Source organism: Stegostoma tigrinum, chromosome 6 (assembly GCF_030684315.1).
Source record: "Stegostoma tigrinum isolate sSteTig4 chromosome 6, sSteTig4.hap1, whole genome shotgun sequence".
Lineage (NCBI taxonomy): Eukaryota > Metazoa > Chordata > Chondrichthyes > Orectolobiformes > Stegostomatidae > Stegostoma > Stegostoma tigrinum.
The window spans coordinates 110,620,837-110,641,103 of record NC_081359.1 but is presented as its reverse complement, the minus strand read 5'-3'; the positions used below and the strand labels follow the sequence as shown (position 1 = coordinate 110,641,103).

Below are 20,267 nucleotides of genomic sequence, written 5' to 3'. Positions count from 1 at the left end.
CATTCATACAGCATCTGTTAACCATCTTGATGTCTCAAATCCTGTTGTGGTTTCTAAAATTCCTGTTTTTAACGCATTCATCACGAGATGTGGGTGTCAGTGGCTGGGCCAGCATTTATTACTCAGAGGGCAGTTAAGAATCAAACACATGATTGTGGGCCTGGAGTCACAGGTAAGCCAGTAAATGCAGCAGTTCTTTTTCTTCACAGGGTATTAATGAATGAGGTGGGTTTTTCCAACAATTAGAAGCAGTTTCACGATCATTAAACTCAAATCCCACATATGCCACGATGGCATTCGAACCGAACTTCCCAGGACATTAAGATAATAAAATGTGAGGCTGGATGAACACAGCCGGCCCAGGAGCACAAAAGCTGATGTTTCGGGCCTAGACCACAATGAAGTCCACATTGATACCATTGGGCTCTCAGGGAATCTCTCTCCCACTGCAACTCTCTCTTGTAATCTCTTCAGCCTTGAAACTGCTCGACCATGTCCTGAAGCAAACCAGGTACCCCAGCCACGTCATCTTCCTCAGCACCTGCCTACGGAACCGGATCATCCCCATTGGACTACAGTCTACGTTCAAGCCTTCGCAATTTGGCCCCAACCGTGACCACCTCTACACCCAGAATATTCAGACCCTTCAGAAGCGTTTCTCCCTGCGAGTCCTGAAACAGACACTTGCAGCCATGCGCCGGCACCTCCACACACTGCAATCCAGCCTGCCCCAGCTCAGAGCCTCCCTCTCCCAGACCTGCACAGGACCTCTGCTGTTTTTTATCCTCCGCAGGATCCACAGACTGAACACCCAGTTTTACTCAGCTTTACTGGACACCAAAAATCGTAAGTACAACCAACTCATGGGCCCCTGCCACCCACTAGAGGATTCCTGCGCCCCCCAAATCCCGAGCCTGTCCCTGCCCCTCCATCACCATGCACCCGCCGCCATTCTCCATGAGGAGATGGCCGGAGACCCCGCCGATGACGTCACCTCCGCCTCCACCGGGCACACCAGTTCCGGGACCGCTGCTGCAGTCACCAGCCCACAACCTCCACAGCCAGCAACCCCAGAGAAGACAGCCATACTGAGCCCTGCTGCATCTTCACAATTTCCCCGCCCCCCCACAAAAAAAAAGCAAGGGGCTCACCTTTGTCCCCCTACAACCACACAACAATGAATACCAGTCATGGTTGGACATAGAGCAGTTTTTCCGCAGCCTTCACCTCCACGCTTACTTCTTCAACCGGGAATCTAACCCTCCCTCCACTGACCCCTTCGCCCGCTTCCAACACAAGTCCTCCTCCTGGACACCACCCCCAGGCCTCCTACCTTCCCTCGACCTCTTCATCTCCATCTGCCGTCGAGACATTAACCGCCTCAACCTCCCCACCCCTCTCACCCAGACCAACCTCTCCCCCGCAGAACGGGCAGCCCTCCGCACCCTCCGCTCCAACGCCAACCTCACCGTCAAACCTGCAGACAAGGGTGGCGCAGTGGTAGTATGGCACACTGACCTCTAAATCGCCGAGGCCAAATGCCAACTCTCTGACACCACCTCCTACCGCCCCCTTGATCATGACCCCACCCCCGAGCACCAAAGCATCGTCTCCAACACCATTCATGACCTCATCACCTCAGGGGACCTCCCACCCACAGCCTCCAACCTCATTGTTCCCCAACCCCGCACGGCCCATTTCTATCTCCTTCCCAAAATCCACAAACCTGCCTGCTCTGGTCGACCCATTGTCTCAGCCTGTTCCTGCCCCACCAAACTCATCTCCACCTATCTGGACTCCATTTTCTCCCCTTTGGTCCAGGAACTCCCTACCTACGTCAGTGACACCACCCACGCCCTCCACCTCCTCCAGGACTTCCAATTCCCTGGCCCCCAACACCTCAATTTCACCATGGACATCCGGTCCCTATACACCTGTATTCTGCATGCAGATGATCTCAAGGCCCACCGCTTCTTCCTGTCCCGCAGACCCGACCAATCCCCCTCCACCGACACCCCCATCCGCCTAGCCGAACTCGTCCTCACCCTCAACAACTTCTCTTTCGATTCCTCCCACTTCCTACAGACTAAGGGGGTGGCCATGGGCCCCAGCTATACCTGCCTGCCTCTTTGTAGGTTACGTGGAACAGTCCCTGTTCCGCACCTACACAGGCCCCAAACCCCACCTCTTCCTCCTTTACATTGATGACTGTATCGGCGCCGCCTCTTGCTCCCCAGAGGAGCTCGAACAGTTCATCCACTTCACCAACACCTTCCACCCCAACCTTCAGTTCACCTGGGCCATCTCCAGCACATCCCTCACCTTCCTGGACACCTCATTCTCCATCTCAGGCAACTAGCTTGTAACTGATGTCCATTTTAAGCCCACCGACTCCCACAGTTACCTAGCATACACCTCCTCCCACCCACCCTCCTGCAAAAATTCCATCCCCCTATTCCCAATTCCTCTGCCGCCGCCGCATCTGCTCCCAGGATGAGGCATTCCACTCCTGCACATCCCAGATGTCCAAGTTCTTCAAGGACCGCAACTCTCCCCCCCCCCACAATGGTTGAGAACGCTCTTGACCGTGTCTCCCACATTTCCCGCAACACATCCCTCACACCCTGCCCCCGCCACAACCGCCCAAAAGAGGATCCCCCTTGTTCTCTCACACCACCCCACCAACCTCCAGATACAACGCATCATTCTCCGACACATCCGCCATCTACAATCCGACCCCACCACCCAAGCTATTTTTCCACCCCCACCCTTCTCTGCCTTCCGGAGAGACCACTCTCTCCGTGACTCCCTTGTTCGCTCCACACTCCCCTCCAACCCCACCACCCCTGGCACCTTCCCCTGCAAACGCAGGAAATGCTACACTTGCCCCCACACCACCTCCCTCACCCCTATCCCAGGCCTCAAGATGACTTTCCATATTAAGCAGAGGTTCACCTGCACATCTGCCAATGTGGTATACTGTGTCCATTGTACCCGGTGTGGCTTCCTCTACATTGTGGAAACCAAGCGGAGGCTTGTGGACCGCTTTGCAGAACACCTGCGCTCGGTTCGCAATAAACAACTGCACCTCCCAGTCGCGAACCATTTCCGCTCCCCCTCCCATTCTTTAGATGGCATGTCCATCATGGGCCTCCTGCAGTGCCACAGTGATGCCACCTGAAGGTTGCAGGAACAGCAACTCATATTCCGTTTGGGAACCCTGCAGCTCAATGGTATCAAGGTGGACTTCACCAGCTTCAAAATCTCCCCTTCCCCCACCACATCCCAAAACCAGCCCAGTTCGTCCCCTCCCCCCACTGCACCACACAACCAGCCCAGCCTGTCTCTGCCTCCCTAACCGGTTCTTCCTCTCACCCATCCCCTCCTCCCACCCCAAGCCGCTCCTCCATCTCCTACCTACTAACCTCATCCCACCTCCTTGACCTGTCCGTCTTCCCTGGACTGACCTATCCCCTCCCTACCTCCCCACCTATACGCTCCTCTCCACCTATCCTTCTTTTCTCTCCATCTTCGGTCCGCCTCCCCCTCTCTCCCTATTTATTCCAGTTCCCTCTCCCCATCCCCCTGTCTGATGAAGGGTCTAGGCCCGAAACGTCAGCTTTTGTGCTCCCGAGATGCTGCTTGGCCTGCTGTGTTCATCCAGCCTCACATTTTATTATCTTGGATTCTCCAGCATCTGCAGTCCCCATTATCACTGATACAATTTTAACCTCACTGCGAAGCCTCTTCCAGAGATGCCTAACCTGAAGAAGTTACCCTCCTCCCTCCGGACCTACCTCGGGGAATCTCTCTCCCACTGCAACTCTCTTGTAATCTCTGGGGCCTGCTGTGTTCATCCAGCTTCACATTTTATTATCTTGGATTCTCCAGCATCTGCACTTCCCATTATCACTTCCCAGGACATTACCTGGGTCTTTAGATTAACAAATAATACCACAAGGATATCACCTCGCCCATTGGGAGCATCTGGAAAGATGTCTTTCTTATCATAGTGATACAACATGGAAATAGATCCTTCTGGTCCAACTTGTCCATACCAACCAAATTTTCCAAACTAAACTAGTCGCAGAGACAGTAGGAACTGCAGATGCTGGAGAATCTGAGATAACAAGGTGTGAAGCTGGATGAACACAGCAGGCCAAGCAGCATCAGAGGAGCAGTAAAGCTGACGTTTCGGGTCTCGACCCTTCAGAAATTGGAAAGGGGATGGGGATTCTGAAATAAATAGGGAGAGACGGGGAAGCGGATAGAAGATGGATAGAGGAGAGGAGACAGACAGGTCAAAGAGGAGGGTGTTGAGCCAGTAAAGGTGAGTGTAGGTGGGGAGTTGGGTGGTGGGGGTGGGGGGAGGGGTCCGGTTAGGTCAGTCCAGGGCGGATGGACAGGTGAAGGGGGTGGGATGAGGCTGGTACTTAGGAGACAGGAGTGTTCTTGTACATCAGTCAATGAAAGCAAGCATGCAGGTACAGCAGGCAGTGAAGAAAGCTAATAGCATGCTGGCCTTCATAACAAGAGGAATTGAGTGTAGGAGCAAAGAGGTCCTTCTGCAGCTGTACAAGGCCCTGGTGAGACCGCACCTGGAGTATTGTGTGCAGGTTTGGTCTCCAAATTTGAGGAAGGACATTCTGGCTATTGAGGGAGTGCAGTGTAGATTCACAAGGCTAATTCCGGAATGGTGGGACTATCATATGTTGAAAGATTGGAGTGATTGGGCTTGTATACACTTGTGTTTAGGAGGATGAGAGGGGATCTGATTGAGGCGTATAAGATAATGAAAGGATTGGACACTCTGGAGGCAGGAATTATGTTTCCGTTGATGGGGGAAGTCCAGAACCAGAGGACACAGTTTAAAAATAAGGGGTAGGCCATTTGGAACAGAGTTGAGGAGAAACTTCTTCGCCCAGAGAGTGGTGGATATATGGAATGCTCTGCCCCAGAAGGCAGTGGAGGCCAAGTCTCTGGATAGTTTCAAGAAAGAGAGAGATAGAGCTCTTAAAGATAGTGGAATCAAGGGTGATGGGAATAAGGCAGGAACAGGATACTAATTGTGGATGATCAGCCATGATCATAATGAATGGTGGTGCTGGCTCAAATGGCCTACTCCTGCACCTATTGTCTATTGTTTAACTGTGCTCAAGAACAATTTGTGAAGCTTTCACAAACAGCAGTATTATATTATGTTGATCCTCTTGATAATGTACAACCATGTTTGCTCAAGCTTCAATAATTAATTGTTGGGTGTGCAGGATTCATTTCAATGAGTTGAAGCCTAGTTGTTCCTGGTGCTGTGCTGCCTGTTTGCCTGTATTTGTGAGAGGCAATCAGTCCTGATTGAGTCCTGGTTTATCAGAAAATTTGATTCCTTCTTTGTATTTAGACTGATTAGTAATTCCAGAGGCTGGAAAAGCAGTTGGGGCTATAAAACACTTACAAAATTTGGCTAGATAAAGGGCTGCAGAATTAAAACACGCAATTTAAAGAAATCTGTGCATACATACTGTTCCAAACTCTAGTACTGTAATTAAATTTTTAGCAATAATTGTGCATTTCTGCTCATTTTTACACCAGTGAAAACAATTATCTGTTTTTCAGTGCAGTCTTTTGTTCTTCTCTCTAGCCTGCCTAAAATAAGACTTGCATTTATTGTATCAGAGATATTAAGAACTGCAGATGCTGGAGAATCTGAGATAACAAGGTGTCGAGCTGGATGAACACAGCAGGCAAAGCAGCATCTTAGGAGCAGGAAAGCTGACGTTTCAGGCCTCGACCCTTCATCAGCCGAACATCAGCTTTGCTTGGCCTGCTGTGTTCATCCAGCTCTACACCTTGTTAACTTGCGTTTATTAGTGCATCTTCATAACTTCAGGCTTCTCCAAAGTGCGATGTGACCATTGCAATAGTTTTGAAATGCACTATTGCAATGTGGACTAGTGTTGCATGTTGTAATACTTAAAAGCTAGAGAGGAAGTATCTGTAGCTGCAAAAAAAAGTTTTGACAACTCAAAATAACACATTCCCCTTTGCCTGTCACTGTGGCTAGATAAACTGCTCCCTCCCATAGCATCAGTTTCTACTTGTATCGAACATTTAAAAAATTTTACTTGTGGGATGTGGGCATTGTTGACTAGGCCACTTTATTGTTCATTCCTACTTGCACAGAAGATAGCTAACTGTCAGCCACGTTGTAATGGGCCAGAGTCGCTCATGGGTGGACCAGACCTCAGTGAACCAGATGATGGGGTTTTTTGCAACTATAGATAGTGGTTTCATGCTTGTCATTAGTCTAGTTTTCTGTTTTAGATTTTATTGATTTCACATTTCTTCCTCTGCTACAGTAGGGTTCAAACCTGTGCCCTCAGAGCATTTGCTTGGGGTTCTGGGTTATTAGTCCCACTAGATTATAACTATGGCATCCTTTTGAATGAAGTGAAGTGAAGCAAACAGCAATTGAGAAGCTTTTAACTGGCTAGATAAGGAGTAGCAAGGTGGAGCGTAAAGCAGTGACTAAGATTGAGAGGGGTTCTGTACCTTATGGATCAGAGGCTGAAGAATGTTCTAAGGAAATTGCTGTTTGTGGAGGGGAAACTACTGAGGAAATTTCAGTCGCAGCAGAGGCTGCCCTCCTTCCCCACAGCCTCATCTTTTGCTTGACAATATATTTTCCACCCACTTCCATTACCTCAGCACTAGGCTGCCACTAGGAGGTCACCTGCTTTTAGCCGATAGACCTCCCCATGAGTTTGGGGAGCCGAACTTCTGGCAAAAATTAAATGTCGCGACAAAATTACCCTCTGTCTTTGCAGATTCTCACTTCCATGTGACAGGTCAAATTCCAGTCCTGCTATGGTAGGACACCGGTGTCACAGAGCCAAACTGTACATTGTTCATGCCTTGTGCATATAAAACAAAGCAGGTAAGGGGTGAGACAATTCAAGGGAGCTGCATCAATTCCTCCCTCATGTAGTCTGAAAATATCCTGTCCAACCTCTCTCTGTATGAGGCTTGGTCCTATATTCTGCTTTTTAATACAACTGTGAAATGCCTTGGGATATTTCAATACAAGAAAATAGTTGTTTGAAACTAACACGCACAAAATAGATTATACAGAGCAAGAAGTATGATTTACAATGAAATAGGAAGAAGCTATGTTGGGTCTGGTCCCAGGAAATGAGGCAGGCAAAGTGGAGAATGTCAGAATAGGGGAGCATTTGGGAAATAGCAATCATAGGTTCACTTAAGTTGGAAAGGGATAAAATCAGTCAATGATTAAGCTCCCTGACTAGAAAAAGGTCTAAAAGTTGAACTGGAGAAGGTTATTTAGAAGTGGATTTTGGTGGATAAAACGGTAGGTAAAAATGGGAAAATTTCAAAAGCGAGATGAATAGGTGCATACCCATGAGAAATAAAATAATGACAGACACTTAATATATTTATGTGCAATTTACCATTTTGAGAGATATTCTATTTATTTGATATATCTAGTATTTAACTAATTATTTTATTTGATCCTATGTCGTAGGTTATAGTCTGGTTTTGATGGCTTTGTGTTATTTTTAATGTTTCCACTTTTGTTAGGCACAGTTACTGGCAGTTTATGACAGTGCAGAAGAAGTAGGAAAACTTCAAGTTCACAACCTTACTCCATATGAGGCATTCTGAAGTCAAATCCACGAGTCAATCTTGCAAGGAAGATTGAAAATGTAAAAGCCTTGCTACACTTTTATTCCTGTCTCTTTCTGCTTTCTCCTAGTGTGATGATGCTGTGGTTTGAGATGTAGAATTATGATTGAAAGTAGAGGAAAACTTGGAGGGGCGTGGAGAGCACGTGTAGGGGCGGGGGAGAGCACACCTCCCTGCTGCGTTCATCCAGCTTCACACAATGTTATCTCAGATTCTCCAGCATCGGCAGTTCCTACTATCTCTTGATTCCTTTTTCTCTTTTTCTTTTGCCTGTAATTCCATCAGGTTTATTTGCAGTTGAATTTTATCAATATCCAATGATTCTGGCAATTGTAAATGTTGAGGTAATGGTGCAATCACTGTCCACCCCTGCCTTCTCTCAGACAAAGGCAACTGCAACTCCAGCTGGTCTTTCAATTCCAAATGCCTTGCCCTGCTCACTCTGTAAAACTCCAAAGTGACTTCTTCCACTCCTAGGAAATTATTAGTAACCGAAAGAGCCATTCTTGTTCAAGGCACACCCTGTTCAGACCAAGTGAATAGACACTTAACACTTACCACCCGCTGCCTTTGAGTCCAAATTCAATTCAATTCTAAATTCAATCTGGAATTTTAATCCTGACGAGCCCCCAATTTGTTGCGGACCAAAGCAGATCCCCTCAAAATATATTAAGATAGCCTAGGCCTAGAGTCGGATATGGACGTTGCTGGCTGACCACCTTTAAACTGCTGCAGTCCGTGTGCTGTACATAGACCTACAATGCCCTTAGGGAGGGCATTCTAGGATTTTGACCCAGTGACAGAAGGATAGTGATATATTTCTGAGTCGGGATGGTGAGCAGCTTGGAGGGGAACTTGCAGATGGTGTTGTTCCCATGTATCTGCTGCCATTGTTCTTATAGATAGAACACTACAGCGCAGTACAGGCCCTTCGGCCCTCTGGTTTCACAGGTCAGCGCAACAATCCGAAGCCCATCTAACTTAGACTATTCCATTGTCATCCATATGTTTATCCAGTGACCATTTAAATGCCCTTAAAGTTGACGAGTCTACTAGCAGCTAGGGCATTCCACACCCTTACTACTTTGACTAAAGAACCCTACCTCTGACATCTGTCCTATATCACCCCTCGATTTAAAGCTCTGTCCGCTCATGCTAGCCATCACCATCTGAGGAAAAAGGCTCTCGCTGTCCATCCTATCTAATCCTCTGATCACCTTGTATGTCTCTATTAGGTCACCTCTTAACCTTCTCTCTAAAGAAAACAATCTCGAGTCCCTCAGCCTTTCCTTATAAGACTTTCCCTCCATATCAGGCAACATCCTGGTAAATCTCCTCTGCACGTTTTCCAGTGCTTCAGGGAGCTGTCTAAGGATCTTTGCAGATTTCTGTAGTACATCTTGTTATTGGCGCATATAGCTGCTACTGAGTGTCAGTGGTGGACAGAGTGGATGCTTGTTGATTTGGTGCCAATCAAGCGGGCTGCTTTGTTCTAGATGCTGTCAACCCTCTTGACTATAGTTGGAGTGGCACTCATCTAAGCAAGTGACGAGTATTCCATCACACTCCTGACTTGTGCTTTGTTGATGGATCGGTTTTGGGAGACAGTTGGTGACTTAATTGCAGCAGAATTCACAGTCTCTAACTTGTCGTAGTCACAAGTAAATATGGTGAGTCCAATTCTGTTTCTGGTCAATGATAACTAATCCCCAGGATGTGGATAATGGGATATTCAGTAGCAGTAATGCCATCAAACATAGGGAAATGGTTAATAGTTAATGGTTATTGGCATTAGTCGGCACAACATCAAGGGCCGAAGGGCCTGTACCGTGCTGTAATGTTCTATGTTCTATTTGTGTGATATTAATGCTACTTGGCATTTGTGTGGTATTAATGCTACTTGGCATTTGTCAGTCCAAGCCTGGATATTGTCTGGAACTTGTGGCAGACTGGATGTGTGGTTAGCTGGGGAGCTTTGCAACTGAGTGCAACATTGTCAGAGCTTATGCCTTCTGCACAGGGTGTGAAATTCGTGTGTGGTCTGTATGAGGTCTAAGTCAAGGATCCTAGGAGAATTTTCAAAATTAAGCCGAGGAGTTCTTGCTAGTACTTTCCATGTGCAAACAGCACAAAATAAGTTAAATGATCAATTAATTAAAATCTGATTATTGCTTTGCTGGTTTTAAACCTACGTTATGAGTGACTAGCTCAAAAATACTTAATTGGCTGTAATCATTTTTAGATTTCTTGTGGTTGTGTAAAGTTCTGTTCGAAATCTAAATTTTAGCTCAAAAGAATGGGCGCACTCTGTAAACAATAACCAAACCACTTTCCACTTCGACCACGTTTCAAGACCTGAATACTGTTGTGACCCCTCAATGAGAACTGATGGAGTGACAGAAGATTGGGGGAATGTGAGAATGGGCCAGGGGATGGAGATTCATGGTGGCCGTTGGTGCCTTAGAGCTTGCAACCTTTAAATTTAAACTTGCAAACCCATTTGGGATGGCAACCCTTATTCTGGAAAGAGCCTGACTGAGTAAAATATTTGGTCTCCTGGCTTACTTTCAGATTAGGTACCATTTCAGTCATGGAATCCTTTCCACTACTCACCATTAACTGGGTTGCATCCTGTTTTACATTGCTGTAATCATTGATCTATAATTTTATTTACCTTCTGTTTAATCCTCGGTACTGAACTTCATTTTATCACAGTCACTAGTTGCCAAATCTTCTGCTTTAAGGCTGCTTGTGCTTGGCTTGCTCTATACCTCAGAATGAGATTAAGTAACATTTTGTCCTTACTGGAGCATATTTCTTGAAAGCAAATGTGGAGCCAGCTCAGGAAATAAGTGCTGTCCGTCTTGCCACAACCACTCTCCCTTTCTAGTCTGTTCTTGAAGGTCGCTAAAATGTCCGACCATAAAACAGTAGTTTTGATACTCACTCTCTCTTTCTAGTTGATGAATTTAGTCCAGAATTTCCTTTCCAATGTTTGGCACTTTTATATTGAATAATGGGGCTCATCTTTGGCAGTTCCCCTGTTGACGGATTAAGACCTGTTTTGAGTTGATAGTTTTTGGATGCCTCTTAAAACTGAGGCTGTGTCTGCCTGCCCAGTTGAGTATAAAAGATCTTATGTTACCGTTCCACAGAACGTGTGGGAAGTTTACTATTACCATTCCAATAATGTGTTTAGAGCAGATTGGTAATTACCAGTGCTACCTTTTGTGGGAGCTTGCTGTGCAAATTACCTGCCATGTTTCTTACATGGTAACAGTGGCTAGACTTCAGTTCTGTTTAACTGGCAATGAAGTGCTTTGAGACTTTGTGGAAGGCCCCATGTGAATGCAACTCAATGTATTTGGACCATTTCTCTTTTAAATGTTTCTGCTTTATTGCTGGCACTGTGACATCGCCTCTTAACGCACCAAGCCTTTCTTCTTCTGGAAGGAATATTTCATTGTGAATTTGATACAGTTAAAGCCAGTTTTCAACTTGTTTTTGTGTATTTCAATAAATGATTCTAGTTCCCTAGGTTTGTTTTCTCTAAATTGACTTATTTCAAATCATGAAAGACCTTACATTCATACAGTGTCTTCAATTTTGACTTTGGGAACCTTTCTAGCACCTTTTGACAATGAAATATCATCTTAGAGTAGAATTAGAATAGCTTATTGTGCAGTTAAATGTACTCAACTATAGGGATACAGGTGTGCTGTGAAAGGTTTAAAGTTGCCATTCCCAGCACCAACTTAGGTACAAAGGTACCTAGGTACAAAATCTTAAGTACAAAATAGAAAAATAAAAGGAATAAAGTAAAAATTAAGCATTACAGCCATTATTATAAAAGTTGAAATCTCAAAATATTCCAGGCATCCTACAACCATGAGCCTGCAGACGAGCGCTCACTCCCTGTCCCCAACGCTAGGTGTGCACTCCTCCTGTGATACTGTCTCACTGCTGACTCCTAGTGTTTAGTCTGGCTCACCAGACACCTTGCTGCTGACCACCAGAATCCTGATCTGGTACAGCGCTGATCTCTCAAGCTGCTTCCACACTCTGGACCTCCGAGAAGCTGCAGCAGCATTGCACCAGCTGCCTCACGCAAAGCACCTGCTCCAGGCCTATTGCCACTGCCATCACTGCTGCTTCCACAACAGAGCTCCTCAAAGCAGATGAATCCTGGTTCAAGGACCCTACTGTGTCATCATCTGTGGGGGGTGTGGTGTGAGGAAAATGTCAACAAAGTTGTTCCCAGCCCGAGACATACCTATCTACACCTACTGCCTGTTTTCTGCCTTTTTAATCAACCTGTAATCTATGCCGCCGAGGGCCCATCAGTTCCAAACAATTCTAATTTGCTAACCAACCTGTCATGTGGCAGAGAATCAAATGCTTTATGAAAATCCAAATATGCAACATCCACAGCACTGCCCTCATCCACTGCCTGTGTCACCTAATCAGCACAATTCTTATTGTCTATACCTAATTGTTCCTCAGAGATGGTTAGTGAACTGCTGCCTTCAAGGTAGCTGGGAATTTCCTAGCTTGATAGGAAAATTGAACCAACTGTAGGAAGGAGCAGTGGTGTCCATCTAAGGTGTGAAGACGTGTGATTTTGGAGGGAATTTGACATTGTTAATGCAACAATTGACGATAGAGGTGACACAAAAGGATGTTTTCACCCACGGGGCTGACTAAAGTAGAACTCCCTTGTTGGGGAAATTTATTGTGTCCATCGATTTTAAAACTTCCTGAAAATACCCCGGCAGAACAAGGCCAATAGGAGCATTGTGTACTCATCCACAACACAACACTGACTGTCCTGTCATTGAACTATACCAGCTTGTATAAAAAACAAACTAACAGATCCCCTTTTTCTCTCTTCTAGGTATCAAAAGCATGTTCATACATACAGGATCTTACCTGATGAAGATGATTTTCTGGCAGTACAGGTGAGAGAAGGCAGACTGGAGCTGATTGGCTCTTTAGTGACAGTACAGAAGCATAGAACTATTGTAATGTTATTGTAAGCCACATGGGCCACCTGGGAATCCAGATGTAACTCAACGTATTTCTTGAGTCAAATTCTGTTGTCGAATATGTGATCAGAATACTCTGTAGCTGTATGGCATATACGTGTGATCTTTAATAACCATTTCTATTTATTGGTTGCTGAAGTACCAATATATGAAGCATGTTTGGTTTCACAAGATCTAGATCTATTTAAGAGTTATGGACATACAACTTGATAGTCGTCACTGAACAAAAGTTGGATTGAATTTTTTAAAAGTTCATGAATGGAATGTAGGTGTTGCTGGCTGGACTAATGTTCATTTTCTGCCCCTGTTGCTGTTGAGAAGGTGGTGATAAACTTAGTACTTGAACCACTTCAGTCTATTTGATACAGTTGACCTACAGTGCTGTTAGGGAAGAACTTGCTGGATTATATTTCCAAATTAGGATTGTGGGGTGACTTGGGAAATTTGCAAATGGCTTCAATGTATCTGTTGCCCTTGCCCTTCTAGATGGTAGAGGTCATAGGTGGTTGAAACAGCAAAAGGGATAGGAGCAAGAGTAGACCATTTGATCCATTGAGCCTGCTCTATCGTTCAGTCTATAAATAGCTGAGCAACCTGCTGAGTTCCATATTCCTGCTAACTCCCCATACCCCATGATTGCCTGAGAGACCAAACGTTTGACTATGTCAGCATTGAATATATTCAAATGATGGAGCATCTACAACCTTCTGGGGTAGCAAATTCCAAAGATTAATTCTGTTAGGGAAAAAATTTGGGTGTCACGTCCTGTACAATTTTTAATACTTCATGGATTGTTCATGTCACTGACAAGGCCAACAATTCTTGCTCTTCCCTAAATCCTGTGAGAAACTGGTGATGTGTCACTGCCAAGTGCTGCAGTCCATGTGGTGTAAGTTGCTGGAAGAGCTCAGCAGGCCTGGCAGCAACTGTGTCGGGAAAAAAAAACAGATAACGTTTTTGGTCTGGTGACCCTTCCTTGGAACAGCCGTCCCGAAACATTAACGGAGTTTTTCTTCACAGATGCTGCTAGACCTGCTGAGCTTTTCCAGCAACTTCTGTTTTTGTTCCTGATTTATTGTATCCACAATTCTTTTGGTTTTTATATGGTGTATATCGGTGTTGGTTTGGAGATGAACGTGAGGGCTCAGGCAGTGATGATGATCTTGTGATTTTCATTAAAACAGACTTCTCAAGGTGTGCAGGTGAGACGCTTCAAAACACTGACTGAACTTATCACATCGTACCTCCAGCCGAACCAGGGTCTGGTCAGCACGCTGCTGTACCCTGTAGAGAGGGAGGACAAAAAGGAAACAGCAGAGGACAAGGACTATTCAGGTATCGCTCTTATTTGGAGGAGCTGAATTATTACAAACACTGGCTAGTTTCCTCAGCTCAATGGGAGCTGATGTTTCAAGGCTACTGACCATTTATTCATTTGTAATCCTCAGCCCCAAAGATATTTTCATAGCTTCTTCATTATCCCCCTCCTTCTCCAGTGGTCTTCCTTGACCTGTCTCCAACCGTACCTCTCCAGTGACATTGACTCCTTTCTCATCTTTCTCACTGAGCTGCAAACTACTCATATTTTCCTTCCTGCTGCTTCCACTAGTTAACGTATGGCACCCTTTTCTCAGCTTTCAAAACTGCTATCATTATTCCTCCTCTTAAACAAAGCCACTACAAGTCCTTTTAGACAGATGCCCTTAGTCAACACGCTGATGGCTTGAATTCTTGACTTAAATTTTTTTAAGATGGGCCATAGTCATGGTGATTTTTAAAATTTGGGTTTACAAAGTTGGGAGTTTCGCCTCATCTTGTTGGTAATTTAGTAAATCTCTTAATGGATTGGTGAATTTGAACCTGGTTCAATTACTGATAAGTTTTGATCCCTGTGAGAGAACTTTTATTTCCCCCTACCATTCCTGTTATTCAGCTGTAACCGAAAATTCACTGAAAAAGGCACTTGTTCTGCTCCTGCCTTGTGCCTCCAATGATCGCCGCCTTGACTGTCACCCATTTCTCAATGCTGATAAGGCAGGGTACATAACACTGGATTCTTTCTGTATCCCAGTGGCTCCCAGCTATACTTTAACACTGCTCTAAATCTTGCCACAGTTGTTGAGTTGCCACATTACATTCCAGCGTCAAGTCCCAGATCACCAATAATTGCCTCCAACTAAATAGAGGGTAGACCAAAGCCACTGTTTTGTCCCTGCTATTAACTCCATTCCCCTGCTACAGCCTACATCCTCGAACTGACATATTTTGTCAGAATTTAAATCCAACTGTTTGACCTTGCCCTTCCAACCATGTATTCACTCTACCAAGACCATCTGTTTGTATCTCAGCAATGTGGCCTATCTCTGCCTTTTCTCAGCTCATTGGCCATTGAAAATAGTGCCTTTGTGCCTTCACAGTCTTAATTGAGTGTTCAGTAGGCTGGCCTCCTTAATCTTATTCATTCAAAACTCTTCTGCCTGTGCCCTATATGGCACCAAGTCCCATGCACCCATCACCCACTGTATGTGCTGACATGCACTGGTTGGGGAATCAGTTTAAAAATGCTCATAGTTCCTTTCAAATCTGTTCATGGTCCATTCTTGCTTTTGCAATGTTTTCTGGTTTTGCAACCTTCCAAGATCTGTGTTCCTCTAATTCTGCATTCCTATTTTTATTGACTCTTGTTCAGCTGTCCAGGCCTCGAGCTTTTGAAATCTCTCTCAAAATCCCTCTGCCTCACTTTACCCCTCTTCCCAACTGGGTGTGAGAACTGAAGTCTTTCTACCTTGTTACACTGTTTGCATGTACCCAACTGTAGATTTTTACTATTTTTTCCTAAATCCTTTTGTAGATGGTGAAGATGAGAAACCACCTTTGCCCCCTCGCTCTGCTTCAACCAGTTTCAGTGGCAGTGCTGGCACTTGCCTTAGTCCGGTGGCGCAAGATGGAGCAGTGGACAGGTAAATTAAATGGGTTCAGTCAATGAATGCGAAACATTACACAAGTAATATTGCCAGTGAAGTTGATTCCCTCAATAGATGTACAGTAAAGCATGGCATGGGAACAGGATTCATTCCCTAATCTTAGCTAGAATGTGGGCCAGCATTGGTTGCCTGTTCTTAATTGCCCTTGAAATCCGTGCTTGTCAGGGGTTCAAGAGCAAGTTGAGTTGAAGTTGCATGTATGCCAAACTGGGTAACATTGGGAGATTAAACTAGGTAACATTGGGAGATTTCATTCCCTAATGTGAGCTGGATGGTTTTTTGCATGATGGTCAGTTGCCATGACAATACTGTTCATGGTCAGCGTTGTGAAGATAACTTTATATTTCAGTTTTATTGATTTAAATTTTAAATTTTGCTGGCTACTGTTGTGGGATTTGAACTTAAATCCCCTGAATATTAGCCTGGACTTCTGGATTATTCTCCTGTAGCATTGCCAATACACCATATTGCTTGATGAATATCAAGATTATTTACTGTCCTTAATTTGCATCTGTGTTATTGCTTAGAACATACAGCAGAGCAGCACACTGTTCAGCGAATGCTGGTGTTAGTGCTCCCCCCACCCCCCCCAAACTGTCGGTATAACTGTCTAAACAGTTCATGGTTGCCACAATGCTAAATGGGAGGGTAGGCCATGAGGAGGATGGAGAGATGTTTTGGTGAGATTTGGACAAGTTGAGTTGGCAAATGTATGGTAGTTAAAGTTAAATTTGAGGTTATCCACTTGGTAGCAAAAATGGAAAAGCAACTGATTGGGAAATAGAGAAGTTTTTAACATTAGATTAGATTCCCTACAGTGTGGAAACAGGCCCTTCAGCCCAACAAGCCCACACAGTTCCTGGAAGCATCCCACCCAGACCCATCCCCCTATTACACCCCTGAACGGGGAATTTTAGCATGGCCAATCACCCTAGCCTGCACATCTTTGGACTGTGGGGGGGAAACCGGAGGAAACCCACCCAGACGCGGGGAGAATGTGCAAACTCCACACAGACAGTCACCCGAGGCTGGAATCGAACCTGGGTCCCTGGTGCTGAGAGGCAGCAGTGAAAGTAAGCGTTTGAAGTGCAGCAGATGATAAAGAATGAACTGTGAAGCAGGCTTTAGAGGACAAACGGCCTACTCCTATTCTGATTTCTTATGGTCTTAAGAAAGCAAATGGTATGATGGCCTTCATAGTGAAGTGGGATTTGAGTACAGCAGCAGGATGGCTTGATGCACCTTGGTGAGACCACACCTAGTGTATTGTGTGCAGTTTTGGCCTCTTATCTGAGGAAAATCTTAATCTGAGTGCAAAAAATGTTCACCAGATTGATTGCTGGGATGACGAGACAGATGTATGAAGTGAAACTGGAATTCTTAGGATTATATTCACCGGCGTATAGTAGAGTGAAAACAAAGAAAATTACAGCACAGGAACAGGCCCTTCGGCCCTCCAAGCCTGCGCCGATCAAGATCCTTTGTCTAAACCTGTCATCTATTTTCTAAGGGTCTGTATTCCTTTGCTCCCTGCCCATAGGCAGGGGATCCCATAGAAACCAGTAAAATTTTAATAGGTCTAGAAAGGATATTCCTTATGATTTGAGGTGTCCAGAACTAGGGCTCTAAAGAAATGGGTAGGCCATTTAAGATAGAGGTGAGAAATTTCTTCTCCCAGAGAGTGATGTGCCTATGGAATTCTCAACCTTCTATTGATTTGGTTTCCACTTCCCACTGCCTTGGGAAAGTAGCCAATACAATCAAAGACTCCTTCCATCCAAGTTGAAATTCTCTTCCACCCTCTTCTGTAGGGCAGGAGAAAGAAAAGTTTGAAAACGTGCCAACAGATTCAGGAACAGATTCTTCCCTGCTGTTATCAGACTTTTGAATGGACATCTCAGATATTAGAATTGATCTTTCTCTGCAGGTTTAACGCCATATTCTGCATTCTGTTCTATTACCCTGATGTACTTATTGTAAGGTATAATCTGTCTTATTAGGACACACAACAATACTTTTCACTGTATCTAGGTACATGCGACAACATAGTAAAGCAAATCACAGAAATCATGTTTTGAGCCAAAACATTGAAATTTTTCAGTAAGGAATTCTTTGACTCCTTTGGTCTCGAGAACTATGAGAAGAAAGCAGGGACAGGGTACTAAGTTGGATGATCATCCATTATATTGAATGGCAGAGCAGACTCGTGTTTCTATTCCTTTCTCCCTAACGTGTTCATTTGGCTTTCACCCAAATGCACCAACCCTGTATTGTCAAGGTGCAGCCTGTATTCAGCAAGGCCAATAGTAGGTTATAAGGTTAAAAGGGGAGCAATGCTGAGAGCCTAGTCTGCAGGTTACAGATCGAGCTTTAAAAATAATTGTCTTGTTTGCACCTAAATCTTCAATGAGCCCCTAAAGCATGCTCAGATGAAATTATCAAACTTCATGTGTGACTTCACGAAAGGATTAATTTGATTTTCTGAAATGGAGCCTGTGTTTCTATCCAATGCTAAGCTATAACTACTTAATTTTGAAAATATTATCTTTCAATGATTCATGCTGAGATGTTATTGCTCAGAAATAATCTGACAGTTCTCTTCCTCCCCCTACTGTGAGTTCTGTTCACTGAAAGCATTCCTACTTGGGAATTCAGGCTGCCAATTCAAGTTCTATTGCAGTGCATAAGAATAGGATCAGGCCATTGAGCCCCTGAGCCTGAGCTACCCGTCTTTTAACTAATGTCTGTATCTGTACTTTGGGAGTTTATGCCTCACTGTGGGAGTGCAACATTGTTAGAGATGCCCAATCTTGGATGAGCTTTTAAAACTGTCTCCTGTACAGAGGATGTTGAAGTTCATGTTAGAATATGAGTTGTACACTGTTCTCCCAGTATCTTAGCTGCTGTGAAGTATTTTGAGATGGCTGAGGATATTGGACTTTTTGTTTTCGCTAGTCCGTTCTGTCAATACTTGATGTCATCAACTCAAAAGGTCTCAGTTTAATATGCTTTCGGTGGATTTTAGCTGGATCAGCAGCTAGGTACAGATGAACCAGCATCCTGGAATTATGAAATTAATGGTTCCCATCCCAGATTGCTATCTGTTAACTCCTCTCTAGGCAGTGAGAGCAAGCTTTGACTCGGCTGTGCCGGTGGAATAACTTACTAATATTCTTGGCCTGAGTGAAGAGTAGACATTTGGGCCAAGGTTATATATGGAAGCTGATCCTGGAGTAAAGCAACACCTACAGCAAAGAGATAAGTGAGGCAAAAAAGAGGAGGAACTGTCCAACCTGCTACTGGGAAGAAACCATTTGAAACAGAATTAGAACCACCTTAAGCACTCAAAGCACATCCCACAAACATCACAGTGGTTATTGATCTTTCCACTCTGGTGTCAAACCACAGGCTCACCATCATGAGGGTAACATGTTCATGTCTAATGTGCATAGGTTTTATTTCTTCTCCCCCACATTCTTCGCTCACCATCGCCCTCTCTCTCGCCGCCCCCCCCCCCCTTCTATCACATGGAAATTGGTCATTTAATGTCTTTGTGTGCCATTTTTATGTCCTATTGTCATCTAATTTTATCAGCACAGAATTGTAATCTATTTTCCTTTGCATATTTGAGTTGCATCTTAATTACATCCATAATTTATCTTTGTCTCAAGAGGGTTGGAAGATATAAGCAGCGATGTGCTTCTGAGACTTTATAAAGCTCTAGTTAGGCCCCATTTAGAATATTGTGTTCAATTTTGGACCTCACAGCTCAGGAAGGACATACTAGCCGTGGAGCGTGTCCAGCGGAGATTCACATGGATGATCCCTGGAATAGTAGATTTAATGTACGATGAATGGCTGAGGATCCTGGGATTGTATTCATTAGAGTTTAGAAGGTTGAGGGGAGATCTAATAGAAACTTCCAAGATAATGTATGGTTTAGAAGGGGTGGACGCTGGGAAGTTGTTTCCTTTAGGCGGGGAGACTAGGACCCGAGGGCACAGCCTTAGAATTAGAGGGGGTAAATTTAAAATGGAAATGAGACGACATTTCTTCAGCCAGAGAGTGGTGGGCCTGTGGAATTCATTGCCTCAGAGCACAGTGGAGGCCGGGACATTAAATGCCTTCAAGGTGGAGACTGATAAATTCTTGATCTCACGAAGAATCAAGGGCTGCCTGGAGAGTGCAGGGAAGTGGAGTTGAAATGCCCATCAGCCATGATTTAAATAGTGGAGTGGACTTGATGGGCCGAATGGCCTTACTTCCACTCTTATGTCTTATGGTCTTAAATTATCCACATCAACTGCCTATCGTAATGAGGTCCACATTCTCACCACTTTTTCTGGTTAAAAATAATTTGTTCTAAATCCCTCCTGTGATTGTGCTCTATTGAGGGTTTGTGGTTTTGCTTTACTTACACTGTCTCAAATGTTAACCTTTGGAAGTTTCAAATTCCTTTCAGCCGCTCATCGGCCTTGTCTTTATTTCCAAAAGTAAAATGTCCCAGCCTGTTCCTCGTTTCCTAATTGGTATAATC

The 20,267-nt window shown here is 44.7% G+C and overlaps 1 protein-coding gene across 2 annotated transcripts in view; it reads left to right on the top strand.

Annotated features, from left to right (window-relative positions):
* The window catches only part of inppl1a (inositol polyphosphate phosphatase-like 1a), a 268,648-nt gene that overhangs the window by 79,182 nt on the left and 169,199 nt on the right, over positions 1-20,267 (top strand). For both annotated transcript variants that reach the window (XM_048533393.2, XM_048533395.2), the window contains exons 2-4: positions 12,596-12,659; positions 13,931-14,081; positions 15,598-15,706. In XM_048533393.2, the coding sequence (XP_048389350.1) occupies positions 12,596-12,659; positions 13,931-14,081; positions 15,598-15,706 (324 nt within the window). The remainder of the gene's footprint in view (positions 1-12,595; positions 12,660-13,930; positions 14,082-15,597; positions 15,707-20,267) is intronic.